Source organism: Phyllostomus discolor, chromosome 9 (genome assembly GCF_004126475.2).
Source record: "Phyllostomus discolor isolate MPI-MPIP mPhyDis1 chromosome 9, mPhyDis1.pri.v3, whole genome shotgun sequence".
Lineage (NCBI taxonomy): Eukaryota > Metazoa > Chordata > Mammalia > Chiroptera > Phyllostomidae > Phyllostomus > Phyllostomus discolor.
The window spans coordinates 104,543,142-104,564,072 of record NC_040911.2 but is presented as its reverse complement, the minus strand read 5'-3'; the positions used below and the strand labels follow the sequence as shown (position 1 = coordinate 104,564,072).

General features: G+C 67.5%; 2 protein-coding genes across 2 annotated transcripts; one reads left to right on the top strand and one right to left on the bottom strand.

The window, feature by feature from the left end:
- Positions 1-53: 53 nt before the first annotated feature.
- SS18L1 (SS18L1 subunit of BAF chromatin remodeling complex) lies at positions 54-14,738 on the bottom strand. Its single transcript, XM_028524111.2, has 11 exons — positions 14,477-14,738; positions 8,162-8,238; positions 7,499-7,583; positions 7,154-7,298; positions 6,856-7,053; positions 5,947-6,111; positions 5,575-5,679; positions 4,687-4,779; positions 4,106-4,225; positions 3,207-3,334; positions 54-2,783 (listed from the first exon to the last, which is right to left on the bottom strand). The coding sequence occupies exons 1-11, from the start codon at positions 14,543-14,545 to the stop codon at positions 2,757-2,759; spliced, it is 1,212 nt and encodes a 403-aa protein (XP_028379912.1). The 5' UTR covers positions 14,546-14,738; the 3' UTR covers positions 54-2,756.
- A 174-nt stretch (positions 14,739-14,912) lies between these two features.
- Positions 14,913-19,640, top strand: PSMA7 (proteasome 20S subunit alpha 7). The gene is made up of 7 exons (XM_028524314.2): positions 14,913-15,125; positions 17,098-17,224; positions 17,716-17,840; positions 18,237-18,359; positions 18,689-18,808; positions 19,228-19,290; positions 19,546-19,640. Exons 1-7 carry the CDS (start codon positions 15,030-15,032, stop codon positions 19,636-19,638), a joined length of 747 nt encoding a protein of 248 aa, XP_028380115.1. The 5' UTR covers positions 14,913-15,029; the 3' UTR covers positions 19,639-19,640.
- Positions 19,641-20,931: the final 1,291 nt, after the last annotated feature.

Genomic DNA, 20,931 nt, shown 5'->3' with positions numbered 1-20,931 from the left:
GGTGCAAAGGGCGCACCTGCCCTTTTGACGTCGCGAAAACTCACTCTTTAGGATGACTTTTGAAGAACCAGTTTATTAATTACACCAAAAGCATAAACAATTTATACTCCAAATTCTGGCTGGGGGGGGGGGGAATGAAATAAAGATGATCTTCAAAAAAAATGTGCTGTGCTCACAAATAAAACGAATCCCGACCTGTTCAATAAATAGAGGTGAAGCAATGGCTGAGCAACTGAAAACGGCAACAGAAACGGCCTTCCACCCCGCACGATTCTGAGCGGGCGCCCAACACCGGCAGCTGCATCAGTGAGAGCCGGTGCAACCCGAGGCCGGCGCAGGCTCCCGCTGGAGGAGCGGCGGGGCTTTGCTGGAAGTCTGGGGCCAGCCCGTGGGTGCCGAGCTTCCGCATACCGATACGAAGCTGTCGGCACGGCTGAAAACGGGTCACTTTTAAAATCTGTGACCTGCTCGGTGTCGAGGACAACGGGGTCGAGGACTGCGTCAATTCCCGAGTCTTCCTCTGCATCTCCACGGGCCTTCTGCGGAAGTAGTCATGACGACGAGGCACCACCCCCCACCCTGCGTGGACAGTTCCTCTCAGCCTAAAGCTTTTGCAAACATTCGGGTCACGCAGGAGAAAACAATACAGCTAATGACACCGCTGCTGCCGTCACTTTCCCCACAAAAATATTACTTAAAAAATGGACTACACGTTAAATAAATATTCTGTTATTAATCCTTAAATATATTAACACCAAAAAAATCATGTATAAATTAAGGAAATAAATGTACAAACTATCTCACAAAGTGCTTTTTAAAATATATACACAACATTCAAGAAATTCTTAATGTAAGACATTTCAGATTGAAGTTTCTGGGTAACTTTTCAGTGCCCTTTTAAAAAAAGTATTCAGACAGCACTTAAACAAACAAACAAAACACACACACACACACACAGACAAGGCGTACGCCCAGGATGGCAAGGAATAAAAACAGACTAGTTTCACAGTTTTCTAAAATGTTGAACCTTTTCAGTGGGAAATTTTAGTCCTTGATTGAGTTTGCAACTTTGTTCTACGAAACCTGCCAGGAAAGAAACAGAACAAGGCGGCCACTGCCCACGCCTGTGGTTCAGCAGTTCGGGACTCCCGCCCGGAGATCTCACCGAGACGGTGGACTTCTGAGCCCTTGCCGGTGTGCAGGGTTTCCACACCCATATGCCCACAAAGTAAACACTTCTATCCCAGGAGACCCGGTGTACACGGAATTAGCTCTTTTTTGTGTATTTTTTGGTTGTTCTTGGAAATACATCAGCACTATCCAAGGATGTTTATAAAAGATTCCAGGAAAAGTGGGCATTATCATCCACGTAAAAATTGATAAAATGTCAGTATTACTTAGGGAAATGTAGGGTTTTTCCTGACCAGACTTTTTTTTCCCAGTGAGCTGTCTTCCATGTTTGCACAGAATTTAAATGAGATTTAACATCCTGGGAATGTAAAACTTATTCAAATTTCTCTCTATAAAACCTTTCCTTTTCACTAGGAAGAACACAGTAAACTCAGTGAAGCTCTTTCTAAAAAAGAGATGTGGCCCTGGCTGGGGTGGCTCAGTGGACTGTATGCCACCGGCCTGCAAACCCAAGGGTTGTCAGTTCGATTCCCAGTCAGGGCACACGCCTGGGCTGCAGACCAGGTCCCCAGTAGGGGGGCGTGTGAGAAACAACCACACGTTGATGTTTCTCTCTTTCTCCTTCCCTTCCTCTCTCTAAAAAATAAATAAATAAAACTTTTTTTAAAAAATAAGAGATGCAAATTCAGATATCCCTCAAAAAGCAAAACAAACGAACAAAAAAACCCCCACCTGCTTAGGGATCTAAACAAGCAGGTCCTGGAAGAAATAAAAGGAACAACTCCACTGTGTGGAAAATCCGGGTCACTATTTTAAGCTACAAGTTTAGAATGGGGCATGTCACATATTCAAACCCCCAAAATGACCATCAGATCAACAAGGACAGGAGCCCGGGCGACGCCAGACAGCTCCCCTCGCTGCCGGTGTCGCCCCGCAGCCCCCTGGTCAGGCTCGATCTCGGCCTATCCTTGATCCCTTGTTACCTTGGCAGCACGCACAGGTGACCCTCCAGGTAAATGGAATGGGCTGGAGACACAGGCGACGGGCGAGTGCCAGAAACCGCAGGGCGGTGTGCAGGCACGGCCTCCCCGGGGAAGCAGACGTGGCCTTCGACAGAAGCAGACCCACCCGGACGGAGCCCCCGCCCCACCTGAGGCCCAGGGGGAGGCAAGCCCGGGGCTGCGGCAGCAGGTCGAAGGACGCGCCTGCGACCCACGTCACAGCTGCGTGGGGAGATCTGGACCCAAGGTCTGTCTACGTGGAAACACTGACAATGGCATCTTGTAGGTAGGTGTCTGTCCCATCGCTGGGCGCAGAGCGCTCCGATGACGAGAGGACCCCTAAAGCTAGCTAGACACATGGGGGGGGACAGAAAGGGACAGCCCCCCGTCACTGGAGGGACACAGGACACTATACACAGCACCAGGCACGCCACACCACCGGAGCGCGGTCCCGCGCCTCGGCGCACGCTCGGCGTCATGCCCAGCATGAAATGTGCACGCTTCACATGCGACACGCGTGGGGCGAAGGGGCAACCGACAGGCCACGGGTCATCAGAGCTGCCACGGGCCCAGCCGTGCCGGGCGGACACGCCAGCGCAAGGCTCCACCAAGGACGCTTGCCCCTCACTGCTGGTAGTTTCCATACTGGCCCTGGAAGAGACCGGACAGGAGTTCTACGCCCCAGTCGAGGGTTCAAGGAGCCCGCCCCCGCCTCCGCCCTGCCCCCGCCTCCGCCCTGCCCCCGCCCCCGCCCTGCCCCCGCCCATGTGTGGGACCAGACAGGGAGGAGGCCTCTGGCCCACATCTGCAAACTGGGCTGCCTGTGTGCTGTCCCCGCGTGTCCCCGGCGTGCAGCAGAGGGCGCCAGGGCCGGAGAGAATGCTGGGGTCTGCGTGGGCCCAGGACACAAACAGCCAGCGCTCTGGCCAGAGTGCGCTCCACGTGCAGATCACCAGCACCCTCACAGGGCCGGAGAGCCGCGCTCCGCACGGGCCCTCCTCGGGAGCCCAGAGGAGCCGGGCTCCGTGCCGGCAGGCTCTCGGGCCTGCAGCGGGGAACCTCCGGCACGCTTGCCTGCTCGTAGCCGTACGGCCGCTGCTGCTGCGCGGACGGGCCGGTCTGCGACGCCCTGTAGCTCCCGTACTGCTGGCCTTGGCCTTGCTGGTAGCTGGAGTACTGCGAGGGGGCTCCCTGGGCCGGGCCTGGGGACAGAGCCGCCGCCGTGAGGCCTCCGTGGCAGAGTCGCACGGCGAGAGCACACACACCCACCAGAGCCGGCCGCCGCCCCGCACCCCCGCCGGGTGTTCTGAGTGCCTCCCGTCACTCCCGGCGGTCACGGCCACCGCGTGAGGGCACAGCGACCAGGGAACACACGTGTGCAAGACAGACAGCGATCCCGCCTCGGGGGGCTGAGCGGGAGGCCCTGGGGAGGACCCGGGGAGGCCGGGGAAGTTTGCAGAAGACACGACTCAGCCAGCCACGGCGGCAACAGGCTGAGCCGGAGCCCCGGCCCGTCTTCCCGGCTCGCTGCATCGGCCGCACCTGAGGGCCTAACCAGAATGCTCACGGGCGGGGCCGCCAGGACACCAGAGCGCCCCGGAGGAGGCGTCAGCGGCAGGGAAGGGGGAGACCCAGAGGCCTCGGCAGGCCCCCCAGGGGCGCTGCCACACGCGTGCGGTGCGCAGAGGGGACAGCTGGCTCTGGCTGGGTGAGCGCGGCGGGGTCCGCTTTAAGCCAAACTAAGGTGCTGCAGGTGTGCACGGAGGGGTTTTAGGGACACTCCCTGACCTCACTTTTCACGAACTCATCACCTACTCCTCGGGGCCACGCCTGTCGGATGAGGGCAACGACAGGACCCTACGGCCCTCGCAGCTGTTCCGCCGCACACGTGACACTGTCCCCGAGGAAGCGTGTCCTGGGCGTGTGCCTGAGGACAGCGCTGCGTGCCGTCCGCGTGGGCGGCGCCCCCTTACCGTAGCCTGGCTGCTGGCCCGGGTAGCTCTGCTGGTTGGGGTACTGCTGCTGGTAGCCCGCCTGCTGCTGGGCCGCCCCCTGCTGGTACCCCGCCTGCTGCTGGCTGTACTGCGAGTTCCCTGGTGGGGGGGGGGCGGGGAGAGGCTGGGCGTCAGTGACCGCACCACAAACCGGGCCCAGGCAGCAGACGAGGGACCGACCGCTGGCTGAAGTCTTCCATAAAACCACCCCTCCGCGAGCCGGGGTGCAGCTCAGGGGCCCCGCGCGGGCCGTCTCCGGGAGGAGCTATCCTCGCTGCTCCCGGCGCCCACCCACAGGCAGGGGCGCCGGCCCCCAGGGGCAGGGCCCTGAGAAGAGCCCAGGTTGCCGGCTCTGCAGCCGCGGGACTCGGGGGCGGGGTCTGGGCCCTTCGGTCTCAGGGACAGCACCGTGGGCAGCACTTCCAGCTTCAGGTTCAGCTTTAACTTCCGGGGGTTCGGAAACACGAAAACAGCACCAGGCGCCCCGCAGGGCCAGGGCCCTCTCTGGCCTCCCGAAGCTCTGCCCCACCCGGAGCCCGCCCCGCCCCGGCGCTCCGTACCGCCCTCGTAGTAGTGCTGCGTGGACTCCTCGAAGGACCGGTCGTAGCTCTGCTCTGAGTAGGACGCCTGCTGGTAGGCGTAGTCCCCGTGCCCTGCAAGCAGGCGGCGGCCGGCGGTCAGGGGCCCGACCGCCAGGCCGGCGGGGACGGCCGTGAGCCGGCCGGCAGCTCTGTGGGGTCGGGCGGGGGCCAGCGCTGGGCACGCGGCGGCCCCCAGAGGCCGCGCCCACGGCCGGTCCACTTCAGTGAGACGCAGACAGCCATGCTGCCCTCGGGCTTCCATGGGCACGACCGACTGCGCTCGGTGCCCGACCACGGGGCACGTGCCAGCAGCGGCGGCTGGCGGCGTTGCTGCACGGTTCCCACCGTGCCGCCCGCTCGGGGGGTGGCCCCCAGAGGCCCTGCGCTGGTCTCAGCCCACCCCAGTCACGCTGGGTCCCCCCCATCTGGGGGCCCCCCCCCCCCCCCAGCCATCCCCTCTGACGGCCGTAAAAGCCTCCTCCGAGAACCCTGGGCGACCAGAAGCGACTGCGAGGCTGTGACAGTGAAGGGGACGTCTTGGCAGGAGCCACGCCAGGCAGCGGGTGCCACGTGCGACCAGCCCCGAGCGGCCAACCGGGTCTGCCACTGTCCTCAGGGCATCCGCCTGACCGCTGTGTCCCTCCCTTCAAGAGTCCACAGCCGCCTGGTCAGAGGGCTGCGGCCGGCCCCCGCCCGGGGCTCGGCTACCTCTCGGGGAGAGCGAGGAGCAGCCCCAGGGGGCGAGTGGCTGCGGCCAGCACCAGCAGTGTCTCCGGGCGGGGACGGGACTCCGGCCCAGGCCCACTCAGGCCTGGGGACTCTGGTTGCCGCTGCGCGGGCGGGCGGGTGGGTGGCCCGGAGCCTCACCGTCGGCGTAGTACTGCTGGCCGAGCGGCTCCGAGGCGGCCTGGCTGTGGCCGTACTGCTCGCCCCCGTAGTACTCCTCCTGGCCCAGGTACTGCTGCGAGGAGCCTGCGGGGGGGCGGGCGGCGTGAGCTCGGGGCTCCTGTCCCCAACACCTCCCCAACGGGCCCACCGTGCCACCCCGGGGACACCAGGCAGGGCACTGTCCCCACACCCAGCCCTCGGCACCCTGAACTATCCGTCCACCGAGACACAGCGGCCCACCCCCTCCACAGCCGTGCGCCTGCCCCAGACCCCATGGCAGGCTCCAGCCCCCACGTCCTCCTCGCAGGTGACCACGGACGCGCACAGTGCCGCCCCCGCGCCCCGCGGTACCTTGCTGGGAGGGCCGGTAGGGCGCCAGGGGCCGCTGCCCCATCATGCCGCTGCCCTGCCCGCTCTGGCCCATCATGGCGATGGACGGCTGGCCCTGGTAGTGCTGGCTCCCGCCCTGCGCCGAGGGGTAGTGGGACGAGGCGGCCTGCTGGTGCATCATGGACACTGGGCGACAGGACAGACCGCGTCACCCCGAGAGGCTCCCGGGGCGCGTCCCCACAACCCTGCCCAGGCCCGGGACGGCCCCCTCTCGTCTCCAGCACACCCCCCTGCTAGGGGACCTCCGAGCCAACCCTCACCAGGGGCGGCATTCAGACAACGCCACCTCGACCCCCCGCCGCCTGGCCTGTCCACTCCTGTCCCCTCCCAGAACCCCTCAGTGTGGCGACGCCCAGCCCAGCGGTACGGGAGCCTCGCCGGGGAGCGGGCGAGGTGGAGGACACCCGGCGCGGTGACGCGCTTCATCCGACTCGGCACGTGCAGAGCGTGGCCCTTTCCAGCGCCTCGCCGCCCGTCACTCGTGGGCCGTCACCGCTGGGGCCCGGGACCCCCCTCCAGTGCTCAGCCCAGGCTGCTCGGCCGGCCCCCGCCTCCCCACTCCTGCGCTCCACCCTGCCGTCCCCCCACCTGCGTGACCCCAAGCCCGTCCTCCCAGCAGGCGCCGGATGCCCTCCTCAGAGCCTTCCCTGAGCCGCCCTGGGGAGTGGTCTCAGCCCCCCAGAGCTGGGCCCCACCTGAGCTATACCCCCAACCCCCAGCCCCAGGGAAGGTCCCGGAGGGCAGCCCTCTGCCCCCCACAGCCTCGGCCTGGCGTCTGGCAGGAGGACAGCCCGCACGTGGCCGGCACGCTTTGGGGGCCCCGGGGACATGCGGGTGCGAGTGGGGGCCCAGGGCCGGGCGGGGCGTCACCTGGGTTGGACTGAATGTTGATGTTGGCCCGCGACACGTAGCTGCCGATGGCGCCCTGGCCCTGCAGGGGCACGCTCTGCGAGCCGGGTCCCGAGTGGCTGTAGCCGGGCCCCGACCCGTGGCCGCTGCCCGACATGCTCATGGAGGTTGTGGGCAGCGTGCTCTGTGCCGTCTGCTGCATGGACACGTGGTTCGGACCTGCCAGGGGCGGGGTCGGGGGGCACGAGGAGGCATGAGGGCACCCGTGCGCAGCCCTGCAGGGCCCCCGGGAGCCCGAGCCGCACCCCGGGGGGCTCACCGTTGCCGATCTGGCCCTGCATGAGGGAGGCCGGGGGCAGGCCGGTGCCGATGGCGTCGCTGAGGCTGCCCTGCGAGTGCAGGCCCTGGCTGGAGCCGCTCTGGGACAGCGCGCCGGGGCCCAGGTTCATGTTCTGGGTGGGCGGCTGCGGCGACGGGAGCGAGCGGGAGAGTGGTTAGCTGGGGAACCTCCGCCAACCAGCAACCACCACTCCCGGACTCGTCCACCCGACCTCCCTGGAGACAGGGGACCCGCCCTGTGCCACGCCCTGTCGGACCCCCAGCCTGGGCTCCCTGGCCAGCAGCCTGGGGCAGGGCCCCGGCCCCCCCCGCCCCCAGCACTCACAGCAGGGAGCAGGGACTGCATGTTCTGGTTGGAGTCCGCGATGGTGGCCAGGTACACGAGGTTCCGGTGCAGGATCTGCTGGTACCTGTGGGACGGGGCGTGTGCTGGGCTGGGGAGCTGGCCCACCGGTCCCCTGGGTGAAAGCCAAGTTCACCCAGGACAGCCTTGTCCTGCAGCCAGCGCCGGGACGCCGGCTGCAGAGGACCCCGGGGCCAGGCCAGGCGGCAGAGCGCTCCTCCGTCCAGGATGGGCCCCTGGGGGGTGCGCTCCGGTCCCGCGACAAAGTGCTGCAAAGACTCCGAGACCGTGGCCCAAGGGCAGGTGTCACCCGGTCCCTTCAGACAGGGGGTGCAGACAAGCCCTCCTCCGGGCGACCCCCGCTAACCCGGCCCCACCCCCACCCTGAAGAGGTGCTGGGAGGGGACGAAGCGGCTCAGTTCGCCCAGAGGACACCTCAGGTGGCTGTGACGGCCACTCACACGGCCACCCTCCAGGGGGCTCTGATGCCCACTTCCTGCACCTGCTGTTTCCGGTCCTGGAGGACGGAGCTCGCTGTCCCCAGGGTGTCCAACCACACCCCACAGAGCTGCCCGCGGTGTCCAGCCTGGGCACCCCCAAACCAGAGCCCGGCCGGCGGCGGCCGGGCGGGGGGGGGGCACTCACTGGGCGCACTCGGCCGTCTTGCCCTTGCTCTGGTGCTCCAGGATGCACTGGATCAGGTGGTGGTTCTCGTCCAGCATCTGCGGGCGAAGCGGGCGTGAGCGCGGAGCGCGGGGCGCGGGTGCATCCACGGGCCTGCTGGGGCCGGGGCACGCGCCCCGTCGGCCGCTCGGGGGCGTGACAACCCCTGCCCTCGGTGTGTGGGCATCCGTGTCCCCGCTGTCGCTCTGCGCGGAGCCTCGGCCGGCAGCACAGGGCCCTCTCCACGCCTCATCCCCCAGGGCGGGGCCCAGGACCCCTCACCTGCAGACGGGACCCCACCGCCCCAGGCCCCCTCAACTAGGGCCCCGGACACGGTGCATCCGCCCCCCGAGGGTGGGCGAGGAACCCGCAGCGTGGACTCGGGACCCTGAGGCCCCGTCCGGAGGGTACAAGGTCCGAGAACGCCAGCACGTGCATGGGCCTCGGCTCGCGTCCCCACCGCGCATCGCATCTCAAAGACAAACCAGAGCCAGCTCTTCCGGACCCACACCCGGGGGAGGGGAGGGGCTGCACCCGGGACGGCCAGCTGGGGGCAGGGGTGGTGGGCCAGGGACACCCGGACTCGACAGGTGATGAAGCAGCACAGCATGCCGCATATCCACAGCCTGTCCCTGCGGCCGCCCACCCCCACCGGGGGCAGCAGCAGAACCAAGCCCCCGGCAAACGCTGTTCCTGACCAAAGGCCTCAGCCTGGGAACGGCCCCCGAAGGGGGGGGTCTGTGCTGTTTGTCTCCACCAGGCAGCGCCCCGTCACCCGGCCCCAAGGGCAGGCTCGGCTCCAGGGGGGCCATCTACCTGCCACCACCCTGGCACCCCCGGCACGCTGCCCCAGGGCCACCCCTCCCTGCTGCCAGTCGGGCAACACGGCCCCCTGACTGGGCTCCGATGGTGGCCTCTGCTCCCACGGAGACCTGGGCCCACACCTGCCCACCAAGGAGAGACGGGCGGGGGTGGGGGGCGCACGGGGGGCCTGGCCTCACCACACCGCAGGGCCTGGCCAGCCGCCCCCGAGCCCTGGCCTCCAAGTCCTCCCGCTCCCCTTGCTCTGGTTTGTATTTCCATCCCCACTCCCTCCTGCCCGCGCTGTCCCACGCTGTCCCCACCTCAGAAACGGTGCCCGAAGTCCAGCGATCCCCGCCTGGGCTAGGAAAAGGGGTGCCACCAGGGGGCGCTGTGAGCCCGGAGCTGCCTGCCTCGCTCACCTGGGGGCAGGTGAAGGGCGCTCACACGTGCCAGGGAACGGGCACTGCAGGCGCCCGCGCCTTGTGACTCTTTCCTCCAGACCGGTGGGCGGAGGAGAACCACTGTGACAGGAGCTCCCACTCCGGGAACGCTGCCCCTAAAGGCGTCACGGCGCCGGAGTCCCCTCCAAGGCCGCAGAGACGGCTCCGGACTCCGCACAGAGTGTTCGCTGGGGACGGGGGGAGGGGCCCAGAGGAGCAGCACCCCGGGGTGGGGGGCCACTGGGTGGCACCAGATCAGGATGTGAACCCTCTTTGTAAGCCTTCCGAGGTCTTTATCAACGTGGGAAACTGTTACAAAATTTATCAGTGTGAGGAACTGTTACGAAGTTTATCAGCATGAGAAAATGTTACAAAATCTGTCAGCATGAGAAAATGTTACAAAATGTTGTGACCAAAAAAAAAAAAAAAAAAAAAAAGAAAGAAAGAAGGAAAGGAGCAGGGCGCAGAGGACCCGCCCAGCTGAGTTCAGGAAAAGCGGCAGGACTGGGGGTCAAGGAGGCGAGTGGACCTGCCCCCGCAGTGAGGAAGGGAGGAATAAGGCAAACGCCCCCAGGGGTGGAGGGACCAGGGCTGAGCCGGCCGGCCGCACCACCAGCAGGGCGCTAGCAGCACTCAGACAAGGGACAGCAGGACTGGCAGACCCTAGGGTGTCGCTGGGCGAGACCCTGAGCCACACGGGGGAAGCCGCCGGCTGGAGGCGGCTGACACGCCTGGGCCCTCCCCACCCCCACCTGGCAGGAAACGGGGACTGTGGGCTGGGGAGTGGTGAAGGCGTCTCCAGGGAGGAGGAGAGTCTGGGGGAAAAGACAGGAGGACACGGAGGGCCAGGGAGCGGGGGTGGGGACGGCGGGAGGAGCCAGAGCCCAGAGCCCAGGGCCGAACCTGCGGCTCTGGGGTCTTGGGCTTCAAGCCTCCCCGTCTACGGGAAAGGACCGTGTGCCGGTCAAGCGCCCCACCAGCAGAGGGGGCCGACGAGGACAGCACACGGCCCCCGGGGCGAGAAACACGAAGCAGCAGCCGCTGGGCTTAGCGACGAGGGGGCAGGAGGGTGCTGCTGGGGGTGGGGGGGCAGGAGGGCGCGCCCGACCTTTCACACCCGCGGCACGGTCGGCGAGCCACATGCTTTTGGTGAAAGGAGAGAAGTGGCAGGAGGGGAGCCGGGCTGTCTCCGGGCCACCGGCAGCCCACGCTCCCCAGGGCTGCCCCACGGGCTGGGGTGAGGAGACGGCGCCCCCTCTCGCCCCTGGAGAGCACGCGATTCCGGCGACAACTGTCGGACGCGACCTGTTAGCCAAGTGGAGGGAGTCCCCGGGCCCCAGGCCCCGAGTCGACGCTCAAATGGGAGGCGGGGCAGCTGGGGTTTTTGCAGTGCCCGATGCTGCTTCCTTGCCCAGTCAGCCCTCGCTCCTGAGCTCGGCCTTCCAGCTCTCAGAGCCCAGGGCGCCCCCGCCCCCAGCCCAGACGCCCTCCTCTGCCCCTGCGCCCCCCACCCCGGCCCCGGGCATGGGCAGTGGGGCGGGGCTGGCCGGGCTCCTGGCGCCCCCGGACCCTGGCCGCGGCGCCTGCCCTCACTGGTGTCACTGTCCCGTTCCAGACCCAGGGGGCACACGCCCCGGATGCCCACCGGCCTGTCCGCTCCGTCCTGTTCCCGGGGAGCGTGTCTCTCCCCACAGGAGGTGCTGGTGCGGAAGGGCCAGACACCCTCCCACCCTCCCGCAGAGAAAACGGATCGAGAGCCCCAAAGCACACGGGAACCATGAGATTCACACTAAGCACCTGCCTGTGCTAAGCGGCAAGGAGGCGCCTACGTGCCAGCCCCGGGGGCCCCTCCAAGGAGCCCAGGCCCGGCCTCTCGGTGCGTGGGGACGGCCACAACCCCACCCCAGCGGCGCTGGGGGCACAGCCCCGGACGGCAGGGGCTCCCTGGCCCCAAACCACGGAGAGCTGCAGGGGCGGGTGCTGGCCCGCAGGCCAGCCAGCCAGGTCCGAGGGCCACAGGACTTTGCCAGGACACTGCCACCTCCACCCCAGGGGCCCCTGTGGCTGTCACCAAAGCACAGTCGCACCTGCACCTCACCCTGCACCACAACCCTGCTAGGTCACTGCCAGCTGAACCACCTCAGTCCCCAGATCAGCCAGCACCCCCGGCCCTCCACTCTGCGACTCACGCCTGCCCCTTGCAGACCACGGGCAGGACCACGCACAACTCCCTGGATCGTCCAGGCCCTTCCTTCCCCTGCTCCGCGGCGCTCCCGGTCTGGCCCCCCCACACACATGGTCTCTATGCTGGGCTGAAATGCATCCCTCAGAATACGCTCAAGCCAAACAAGCCCCAGCTCCTGGGACAGGGGCCCCACTTGGAGGCAGGTCTTCGCAGATGCAGTGACGTTGACGTGAGGCCAGGCCGGGGTCAGGCGGGCCCTAGTCCCCGTGACTGGTGTCCCCAGGAGAAGAGGGGGACGTAGGCCCAGAGGTGCAGATGGGGGCGGCGCGGCTGTAAGCCGAGGGGCGCCAGGCCGGCCAGGACCCCCCACCGCTCAGAGAAAGGGAGGGCCCAGGTCCTCCCTCAGAGCCCCCCCCCCCCCCGGAAAGGGGCCAGCCCCGATGACAACCTGATGTCGGACTTGCAGCCCCCAGAACTGAGAACATCGGCTTCTTCCGTTTTAAGCCGCCCGGTCTGGGGTAACTGTCACGGCAGCGAAGGGAACGAACACGCCACCTCCCCCACGCCTCCTCCGACACACGCCAGGACCACCGGTGCCCCAGGAGGCACGGGCGCTGGGGGGCCGGGCCGGGCACGGCAGCAGAGCCACCGACGGGCAGACGCGGGAGCCCACTCGATGTGTCAGGAGGCTGCACCCGGCACGTGGCCGCCGAGGGAACGGGCGGGAGGGGCCGTGGGAGCGGGGCAGGGGGGCAGGCTGAGGGGGAGTTGGCCTGGCAGGGTCCCCCCCCCCCATGCCCAGCAGGGGGAGCCGTGCGCTTCCTGCCCCCTCCCTGCCCGGCGGCTCCCGGGAGACCCCGGCGTCCCTCGGTGCACGCGCCGTGGACACGGCCCACGAGTGCGGGGGACGCGTGCCTCGCACGCCCCTCTCGGTCCCCCGGTCAACGAGCCCTGGGTGTGCGCGTTCACAGCCGAGACACCAGGGCGGGCGGGCACACGGACCCCCAGCGCGCCCAGGTCAGACCAGACGGCCGTCTGCACTGCAGACCCTCTTTCCGCGGGGAGCGGGCCGCCTTCCTGCCCCAGGGGCGGGGCGCTCCGTGGGGCTCCCCGTTTCCGACCCGATTTTCGGGGCAGTGCTTCCGCCCAGAAAACGTGGGGGGCTGTAACAAGGGGAGGGTGCAAAGCGCAAACAACCAGGTGAGTGTGCAAGGCAAGCGTGGCTCTCGGAAGAGCGACTCTGCCCGTCACACTGAAGCACCAAAAGCCAGGCCCTGGGGACAGGCGCCTGGCCTTCCGCCTCGCCAAGTGTCCCCACGCCGGGGGTCACTGGTGGGCAGGCCCTGCAGCCACCGTCGGGGTCCCACCCCTGGTCAGCAGGCACTTAGCTTCCCTCTGCCTCAGTTTCCTCACCTGCAAAACGAGGACGGCTGCAACTGCCAAGAGGAATTACAGGAGTTTAATGACGAACGTGAACCCACAGGCCCTTAGAACAGTGCCTGGCATGCAGTAAGCACCACATAAGCGCTTAATAAACAGATTTTAAAAATGCCCCGTTTTTAAGTCTGTATTTCTGCTGCTTCTCAAGCGGAGTTCACTGAGCAGAGTTTCCGAGGCTTCTCATTGGTCACACCAGCCGCGGCAAAGGTCGTCTCCACTTGCATGGACGGGGCCCACCGGGTCCCGGCATCATCAAGGAAAACTTCTCCCGGGGAAGTGAGAGGCCCGTGGGAACCACGGGATTCTGCTGTTAACCCCACGAACTCCGGGCTTAGAAACCACCAAAGCTACCAAAGACGCTGAGAAAACCCAATCGGAAAGACTAACATTGTTCCTTTTTCCTTCTGGACTTCTCTTCTAAAGAAAACTGCAGAAAATGTAAACTCCTCAACTTAAACACTCCAGGGTCTCGCTAAAGGCGCCCCCCCCCCCCCACTCCCTGTGAACGTGGTTCCCGGAAAACCCCGAGGCCGCGCGCAGAGACGCCGGGACAGGCTGTAAAGCAGGTCTGGAAAGTCTCTGTTAGGTGAGGAGCCTGGCCCGGGTGTCACGTTGGAAAACAATTTGACAGGCGCGGAAGGGCGGCGAGGCTGGGCCAGCAGGTAGACCCCGCGGCGTCGCGCGCTCCCCAAAGGGCGCCGGACACGCTGGAACGGCGTCGCACACTCGGGTCGCGCCCCTTTGTGCCTCGGAGTGCGAACACCTTACGGAGAGGGACCGTGGCCCGCTGCCCGGCCCGGTCCCCGTCGCCCCCAGCTCCCTGTCCACTCGCCAAGCTGTGCGCTGAGGCCGGGGCCACCCGCCGGGTTGCGCCAATGATTTGGCCAGCCAGGAGGGTCCCCCCTGAGCCTGGCGTGGCCAGGCTCTTTTCGGTTGAGCCAAGACCCCCACCCCGCAGTCACCACCCCAAGGGCACCATCTCGAGGGCGCCCGGTCACGCGTATTGCGCCCCTGTCCGTGGCGCAGGGTTCCCGATCGCGGCGGGTCCCAACTGCGCCCAGCTTGGCCCGCGGACACGACCCCTCGGACACCAACCCGAGGGCGCGCAGCCTCGCCGTCCTGCGCTGTGGCCCACGATCCCCGCGCACCCCGACCCCGAAGGCGGCAGATCCGCTGTGCGCAGCCTGGCTGCGGACACGACCCCTTGGACACCATCCCGAAGGCGCCCGGCGCCGGTGCCCCTGCCCGCTGCCCCCGCCGAACTTGGCGCAGGCTGGCGGCAATGCGCTCTCGGGGCCCCGCGGGGTCACGGTCGTCGGCTGCGCCCCGGCTTTGTTCGCGCCCCGCGCCCGCCGGCTGCCCGCGCCCCGGCCCCGCGCGCGCCCGCCCGCACCCCGTACCGCCCCCCGCCCGAGGGCCCCCGCCCACCTTCTGGATGGTTTGCTGCGTGACCTCCCCTTTGCCTCTCGGCCGGGCGGACGCGAAGGCCACAGACATGGTCCCGGCGCGGGCTCAGCCCGAGATCATCGGGGTTTCTTCTCCCGCTGCGCTCCGCCGCCTGAGGTGTTCATTCTCCGCAGTCGCTGGGGGGCGGGGGCGCGGGGGGTTCCGCCTTGGGCTCGTCCGCCCCGCCGCTGCCACCGCGCCGCCCTCCCGCCCGCCGCCGCGTCGCCACGCGCGCCGCCTGTTCCCGAGGCCCCGCCCTGCGCGTCGCCCCTCGGCGGCCGCTCTGCGCCCGGCGCGGGGCCCGACGCCGCCGCGGTGTCCCCCGCGGCTGGCGGTGGATGGTTCGCCCCGGCCCCGCCCCGGCGCGCGCGCGTCCGCCCGACGCCGCAGACGCTGCCCGAACGCTGCCCGACGCCGCCTGACGCCCGGCAGCGCAGTGGGCGGTGCCGGGGGCGGGCGCCGCCGCGTCGGGAGTCGTGGGCCGTGCGGCGGTGAGTGTGCGCTTTTACCCGGCCTGACCGCGCTGCTCGCCGGGATGAGTTACGACCGCGCCATCACCGTCTTCTCGCCCGACGGCCACCTCTTCCAAGTGGAGTACGCACAGGAGGCCGTGAAGAAGGGCTCGACCGCGGTGAGCGCGGAACCCCGGGCCGGGCGGGGGCGGCCGGATGCGGGCGGGCCTAGGGGCGCTGCTGGGGCGCGGGAGGCGAGGGAGGCCCCGCGACATGTAGGGCGCCCAGGAGCCTGTGAGGCCGGGCCGCGCTGTTGAGGCGCGGAGAGGCCCCGAATGGGGGGCAGCCGGAGCGCTCGTGGCCCCGGCGCGGCTCTAGACAGCAGGGGGGTCCGGAGGAACCGCGTCCCTCTCGGTCCCGGACGCCTGGAGCGCGGCGTCTGCATCGGCCGGGTGGGGCCGGGACGCGCTCCCCGCCCTGAGCTTCAGCCAGGTGCCGGTGCTGGCAGCCTCCCCTTTGTCGTCGGGTGCTCTTTATCCGACCGACCTTTCGGAATTAGCTCCGCGGCGTTAGATGGACGCAGAGGAGCCGTGGCGCTGGCGTTGATGAAGGAAGTGGACAGGGGCGCGTTGCACGCTGTGGGCGCCCGGGTCGGGGAGCCGGCGGGACGGGCCAGTCGGATGGACCTGCCCCTCCAACACTGGATTGTCGCCAAGGGCATTCGAGGTGGGGGTTTGCTGGTGACCGACGGGTGCTGTGCGGACCAGCGAATTGGGTGTGGATGGTGAGCTTCCAAGGGCCACTTTCCTTTTCCCTCTCACTGGCGCGGAGCGGGTAGGCGCGCCTGGGTGGGACGCCATCTTGGCGGCCGCCTGGGCCCGGGCAGCGGGAGCCGGGCCTGGTCGCGGTGTGGCTGCGCGGAGGCCCCGCGGCGAGCGGAGGCGCGCGCTCCGAGGATGTTAAGCAAGCGGGTGACTTGCGACTTAGTGAAGTGTGTCCGGCCTGGTCCACGTTAGGGGCTTTCCGCACGAGGGACAGCGGTTGTCCTGGGGGTGCAGGTGGGCTTCCACAGCCAAGGGGGGCGGGGTGGGTCTTGCTCTGGGCTGTGTGGTTCTGCTGACAACTCCCCCCCCCCCCCACTGCCCCGCGCAAGGAGCCCCGCGGGGCGGGCAGCGCGCTGACCGACCCACTGTCTCCCCGGGGCGTCTGAGCAGGTACCTCTCGTCCTGACTGCCCTTTGAAGCGTGAGACACCTGTGGGTTTGCCTGTGCGTCAGTTTTTCTTTTAATACCCGGCGCGTCCGAGGTTTGAGCCGGCAGACAGAGCGCACACAACTCGGAGAATTTTGGGGTTCTCCTTCCCTGAGCATCTTTGCACCTGAGTGTCCAGAACCCGTTTCACGGCCTCACTCAGCTTCAAGAGTACCAGGGTGGAGGCCGCGGGCTCCTCCCCCATGCCACCTCAGGCCCATGGGGTGGGTGGCTCTGCTGGACCTGCCCCCAACCCCGCGGGCTCCGGAGAACCACGAACACTGAGGGGGGGGACCGAAGGGGAGACAGCGCCTGGAAGTCGGACTCTGCACACCCAGCTCCCACCCCCATGGTCTGTGCCCAGGGGGCGTTTGTGCAGGTGGAGCCCCTTGTGCAGCCATGGACGGCGCTCCTGGTGTGTGTTGGGGGAACACGGGCGGCCCCCACCTCAAAGAATCGGTCAGCCCAGGACCCTCGGAGCCCTGCTTTTCCCAGGGGTTGCCCCCTGGGTCTGCGCCTGGCTGCCGGCGGTGCCGCCCTCCAGGGAGTAGGGGAGACAGGCGTCCTTCCCCAAGGGGGTGGTGTGGGTCGCAGCCGCAGAACCCCGGCTTTCCGGAGGCCCCGTGTGATCGCCAGGTCTCGGGCTGCAGGCCGCGAGTGGGGTCTGACTCAGTGGGTTGAAGGGACAGGTGCCCTCGGTGGTGTCGTCCCTGAGGCCGCACGTTGGCATCGTAAGGGCAGGGAACTAGGCGGCTGGCCGGTCGGGTCAGCACACCTGGGGGACTGGGCCACGGGCCGGTCAGGGCCGTGGTTGGCGGGTGTGGAGCCCACGGCCGGGGCCGGGACTCGCAGCTCCGCAGCCACGGCGAGCCCCTGAGTGCCGTGTGGGTGTTTCCCGCAGGTCGGCGTCCGAGGCAAAGACATCGTGGTCCTGGGCGTGGAGAAGAAGTCGGTGGCCAAACTGCAGGACGAGAGGACGGTGCGGAAGATCTGTGCCCTGGACGACAACGTCTGCATGGCCTTCGCGGGTGCGCCGGCGGCTGTGGGGCGTGTGGGCCGGTGCGCCCCAGTCCTCCGGGGCGGGGGCTCGGGCCTTTAAGTCAAGGGGTGCAGGAATCACGGCCCCGGGACGCAGGCGCTGCGGCTGCCTCCGTGGGTGTCAGCGCGTCCCCGGTCACTGTCACGGTCTGTAGAGAGAGCTCAGGCTCCCCACAGCTACCGCGCCTGTGAGGCGGGGGCCACGGGCGCGGGGTCTCGGCAGTCTCCTCTCTCAGGGTCCAGTCTGGGGACGTCCGAGGCTCCTGCACGGACCTGGGGTTGCCCTGCCCGGCTCCGCGTGGCCCGCATGCATGGGTCTCAGGAGGGTCACGGGGGCTAACCGGTCCTCCCGGTCCACTGGGGGTCGGTGCCTCGGGCGGCCCCAGTGCTGGGCCGCAGGGAACCGGTGCTCTCTGCTCGTGTGACCCGTGTCTACTCGTGAGCGTGACCAGCACGGCGATGCTGTCTGCTGTCCCCACAGGCCTCACTGCCGACGCCAGGATCGTCATCAACAGGGCCCGGGTGGAGTGCCAGAGCCACCGGCTGACGGTGGAGGACCCGGTCACCGTGGAGTACATCACCCGCTACATCGCCAGCCTGAAGCAGGTGCGCCCCCCGCGGCTCGGCTCTGGGCACGGGCGGTCCCTCCTGCGTCCTGGAGTGTGTCCCACCGTGTGCTGCGAGGGTGCCGGCATGCACCGGGGCGGGGAAGCTGAGGCCTGGGCAGCCCCACACCCAGCCCTGCTCTTCCTCCCTCGCCCGTCACCTGCCCATGTGGCTGGCATGGTGCTCGTCGACTGGCACCACGGGGCCGTCCCCAAGTGCCGTCAACGACAGTCGCCTCGGGAGGGGGAGGGGGAGGGCGGGCCGGCACGGGCGCAGCGGCGTGAGAGTGAGCGTGGGGAGGGGCGGGTGCTGGCGGCGGGCTCCGGGCCCGTCGTGCGGAGACGACTCGCGGGCCCTGACCCGTCCCCCCGTCCCCCCCCCCCCCCCCCCCGCCAGCGCTACACCCAGAGCAACGGGCGCAGGCCGTTCGGCATCTCGGCGCTCATCGTGGGCTTCGACTTCGACGGCACCCCCAGGCTGTACCAGACCGACCCGTCGGGCACCTACCACGCCTGGAAGGTGAGGCTCGGGCGTGTGCACTCGCACTGCCGGTCCCGGACACTGCCCCTCCCGGGGGAGTGGGGGGTGTGTGGGGGCCCGTCCGGGAGACACGGGCAGCGAGCTGGAGGGACGCAGCCTCGCGGCGAAAGGCCGCAGGTGTGTGGACCGGGAAGTGCCACCTGTCACCGGCGAGGGTCGGGGGCTCCAGGCATCCTCCGCCTGGAGGCGGGTCCGGGGCCCAGACTGCCTCCCGGCCCAGCGCAGGGTAGCGGGCCCACGTGGAGGCGCCTTGTCGGACTGGCTCTGGATTGTCCCGTCCGGTGCCACGGAACACGCGTGTCTTTCAGGCCAACGCGATCGGCCGGGGAGCCAAGTCCGTGCGCGAGTTCCTAGAGAAGAATTACACCGACGAGGCCATCGAGACCGACGGGCTGACCATCAAGCTGGTCATCAAGGCCCTCCTGGAAGTAAGTCTGCTTCTGAGGCCAGGGAGGCCAGCGAGACATGCACGCCGTGGCAGCGTCCCTCTGGCTGGGTGGCCGGGATGGAGGCCGCAGGAGCTCCCTCGCTTGCACCAGCCCCCGTGCACACCCGCACACAGCTGGTGCAGGCCAGGCTGGGCGAGCTGGCTGGTAGCTGGGGGCTCTGGACCTTGGAGGTGCTGGAGGGAGGAGCCAGAGGCAGAGGGGCTGGTGGGAGGGCTGGCAGGTGGGGCAAGGAGGGTCTGCTGTGCCTGAAGCTGTCAGCAGGAGGGGGACAGAGGCTGCGGGGGCTGGGACTTCGGTGTGTCGGGGCTGGGTGTGGGTGTGGGTGTACGGGCGCCTGTTTAGGGAGCTGTGGTCCTGGGGTGGGTGAGGCTGGCTGAAGCACTTTTCCCGCCCCCTAGGTGGTGCAGTCCGGGGGCAAGAACATCGAGCTGGCCGTCATGCGGCGTGACCAGCCACTCAAGGTAAAGGCCGGGTGTTGCTGTGTGTGCGGTGGCCCACTCCCAAGAGTGGGCCCTGGGGGAGCTCCCCACGACCCGGTGGGAAGTGAGTGCCGACCCGTGGTCCCGGGCCCTCGGACAAGCTGGTGGCAGGCGTGCAGGCTGCTCTTGCTGCTCCCTCGTCCCCCACCGGCACCTGGCCAGTCTCCTCAGGGGCGCAGCTGTGGGGGTCCCGGAGCCCCTCCCCCAGGGGCTCACCAGAAACACTCTCTTTGGCAGATTTTGAATCCTGAAGAAATTGAGAAGTATGTTGCTGAAATTGAGAAAGAGAAGGAAGAAAACGAGAAGAAGAAGCAGAAGAAAGCGTCGTGATGGACAGAGGGCTCTGGCTGGGAGTGATTTTTAAATTCCGATCATGGGTGACCCGGGGGTACGCGTCGGCGGCGTCTCCATGCCGCCCGAGCGTCTGCAATAAACTCGCGTTTTTTAGCCTCGTCTTCCTCGTAGATCGTGTGCCCTGGGGCGGGGGCGGGGGATTGTGACCGTGAGCGGTCGGTCAGCGTGCTCCTGAGTGGGGTCCGCCCGCCCCTGGGGGCCATGGAAGGGCTTTCGGGAGTTGTCCAGCAGCTCGGGGCCATGCACAGCTGCTGTTGGTGGGGGGCCTGGCACTTCTGGAGGGGGTGGGAGTGCGTTCCTCCTCAGGGCTCCCCAACAGGCTGACCCTGTTCCCCGGACCTTGTTCAGGCTAATCAGCATCAGGTCGTGGCCGGGAGCCCAAGAGCACTCGGCGTCAAGTGTCAACCCCGACTTTCCTGGTGGGGCAGCTCTGTTCTGATGCAGCCTCGGACCTCTGGTTCTGGTGGACCGTCTCGGGGTCACTGCTGTCTCCCTGTAGCGTGCGGGGCCTGCCAGGAGCCTGCCCCTCGGGGCCCCAGGCCAGCAGCAGCGGGTCCCCTGCAGCACCCAGCAGACCAGCCACTGTGCCTGCGCGGCAATGCGGCTCCACTCCACCTGAGGCCCTGCCAGTCCAGGTGACGGTGGGTGGCCCGCTGTCCGCTGGGCCTGCAGCCCAACTGCGTGCACCTTCTGAGGATACGACCGGCCCAGCGTGGAACAGGCGGTTATCAAAGCGCCTTCAGTGCGACTCGCCTGTTTAATCAGAGTCTCCAGCAAATGTCTGTTTCGGCCGTCGAGTCACCGCACGCAAACTTACAGGTGCTTTCCCGCACGTAACCTGCAGTTTGTGCCGGTCTCTGAGCGGAAACAAGGACACGTACCAAACAGGTGCGGCCAGCAGCAGAATCGGCCTGTGTGTGGTGCACACGGAAGCGGGGGTGTGCCTCAGGCACAGGGGGACCTGCATCTTGCGTGTGCACTCCGGGACATCTCTCTCAGTCAGGGACATCAGGGGCCCAAACAAGGGGAAGGTGGACAGGCACTGGCTGTGGTATGTGCAGGGACGGCTGCCGCCCCGGCTGGAGGGAGGACAGGCACAGCTGGCTGACCGGCCCGTCCCGTGGGGTTGCTTCCGACGGCACCCATCGCGGTGGAGGGGGCACTGGGAAGCAGCCGTTCTGCACGGCCCCGGGGGCAGGGGAGGCAGGAGGCCGCTCCTGAGCAGGCCTATCTGTGTCGAAGAGCAGGGCCACTCCTGGCGGGGGCGGG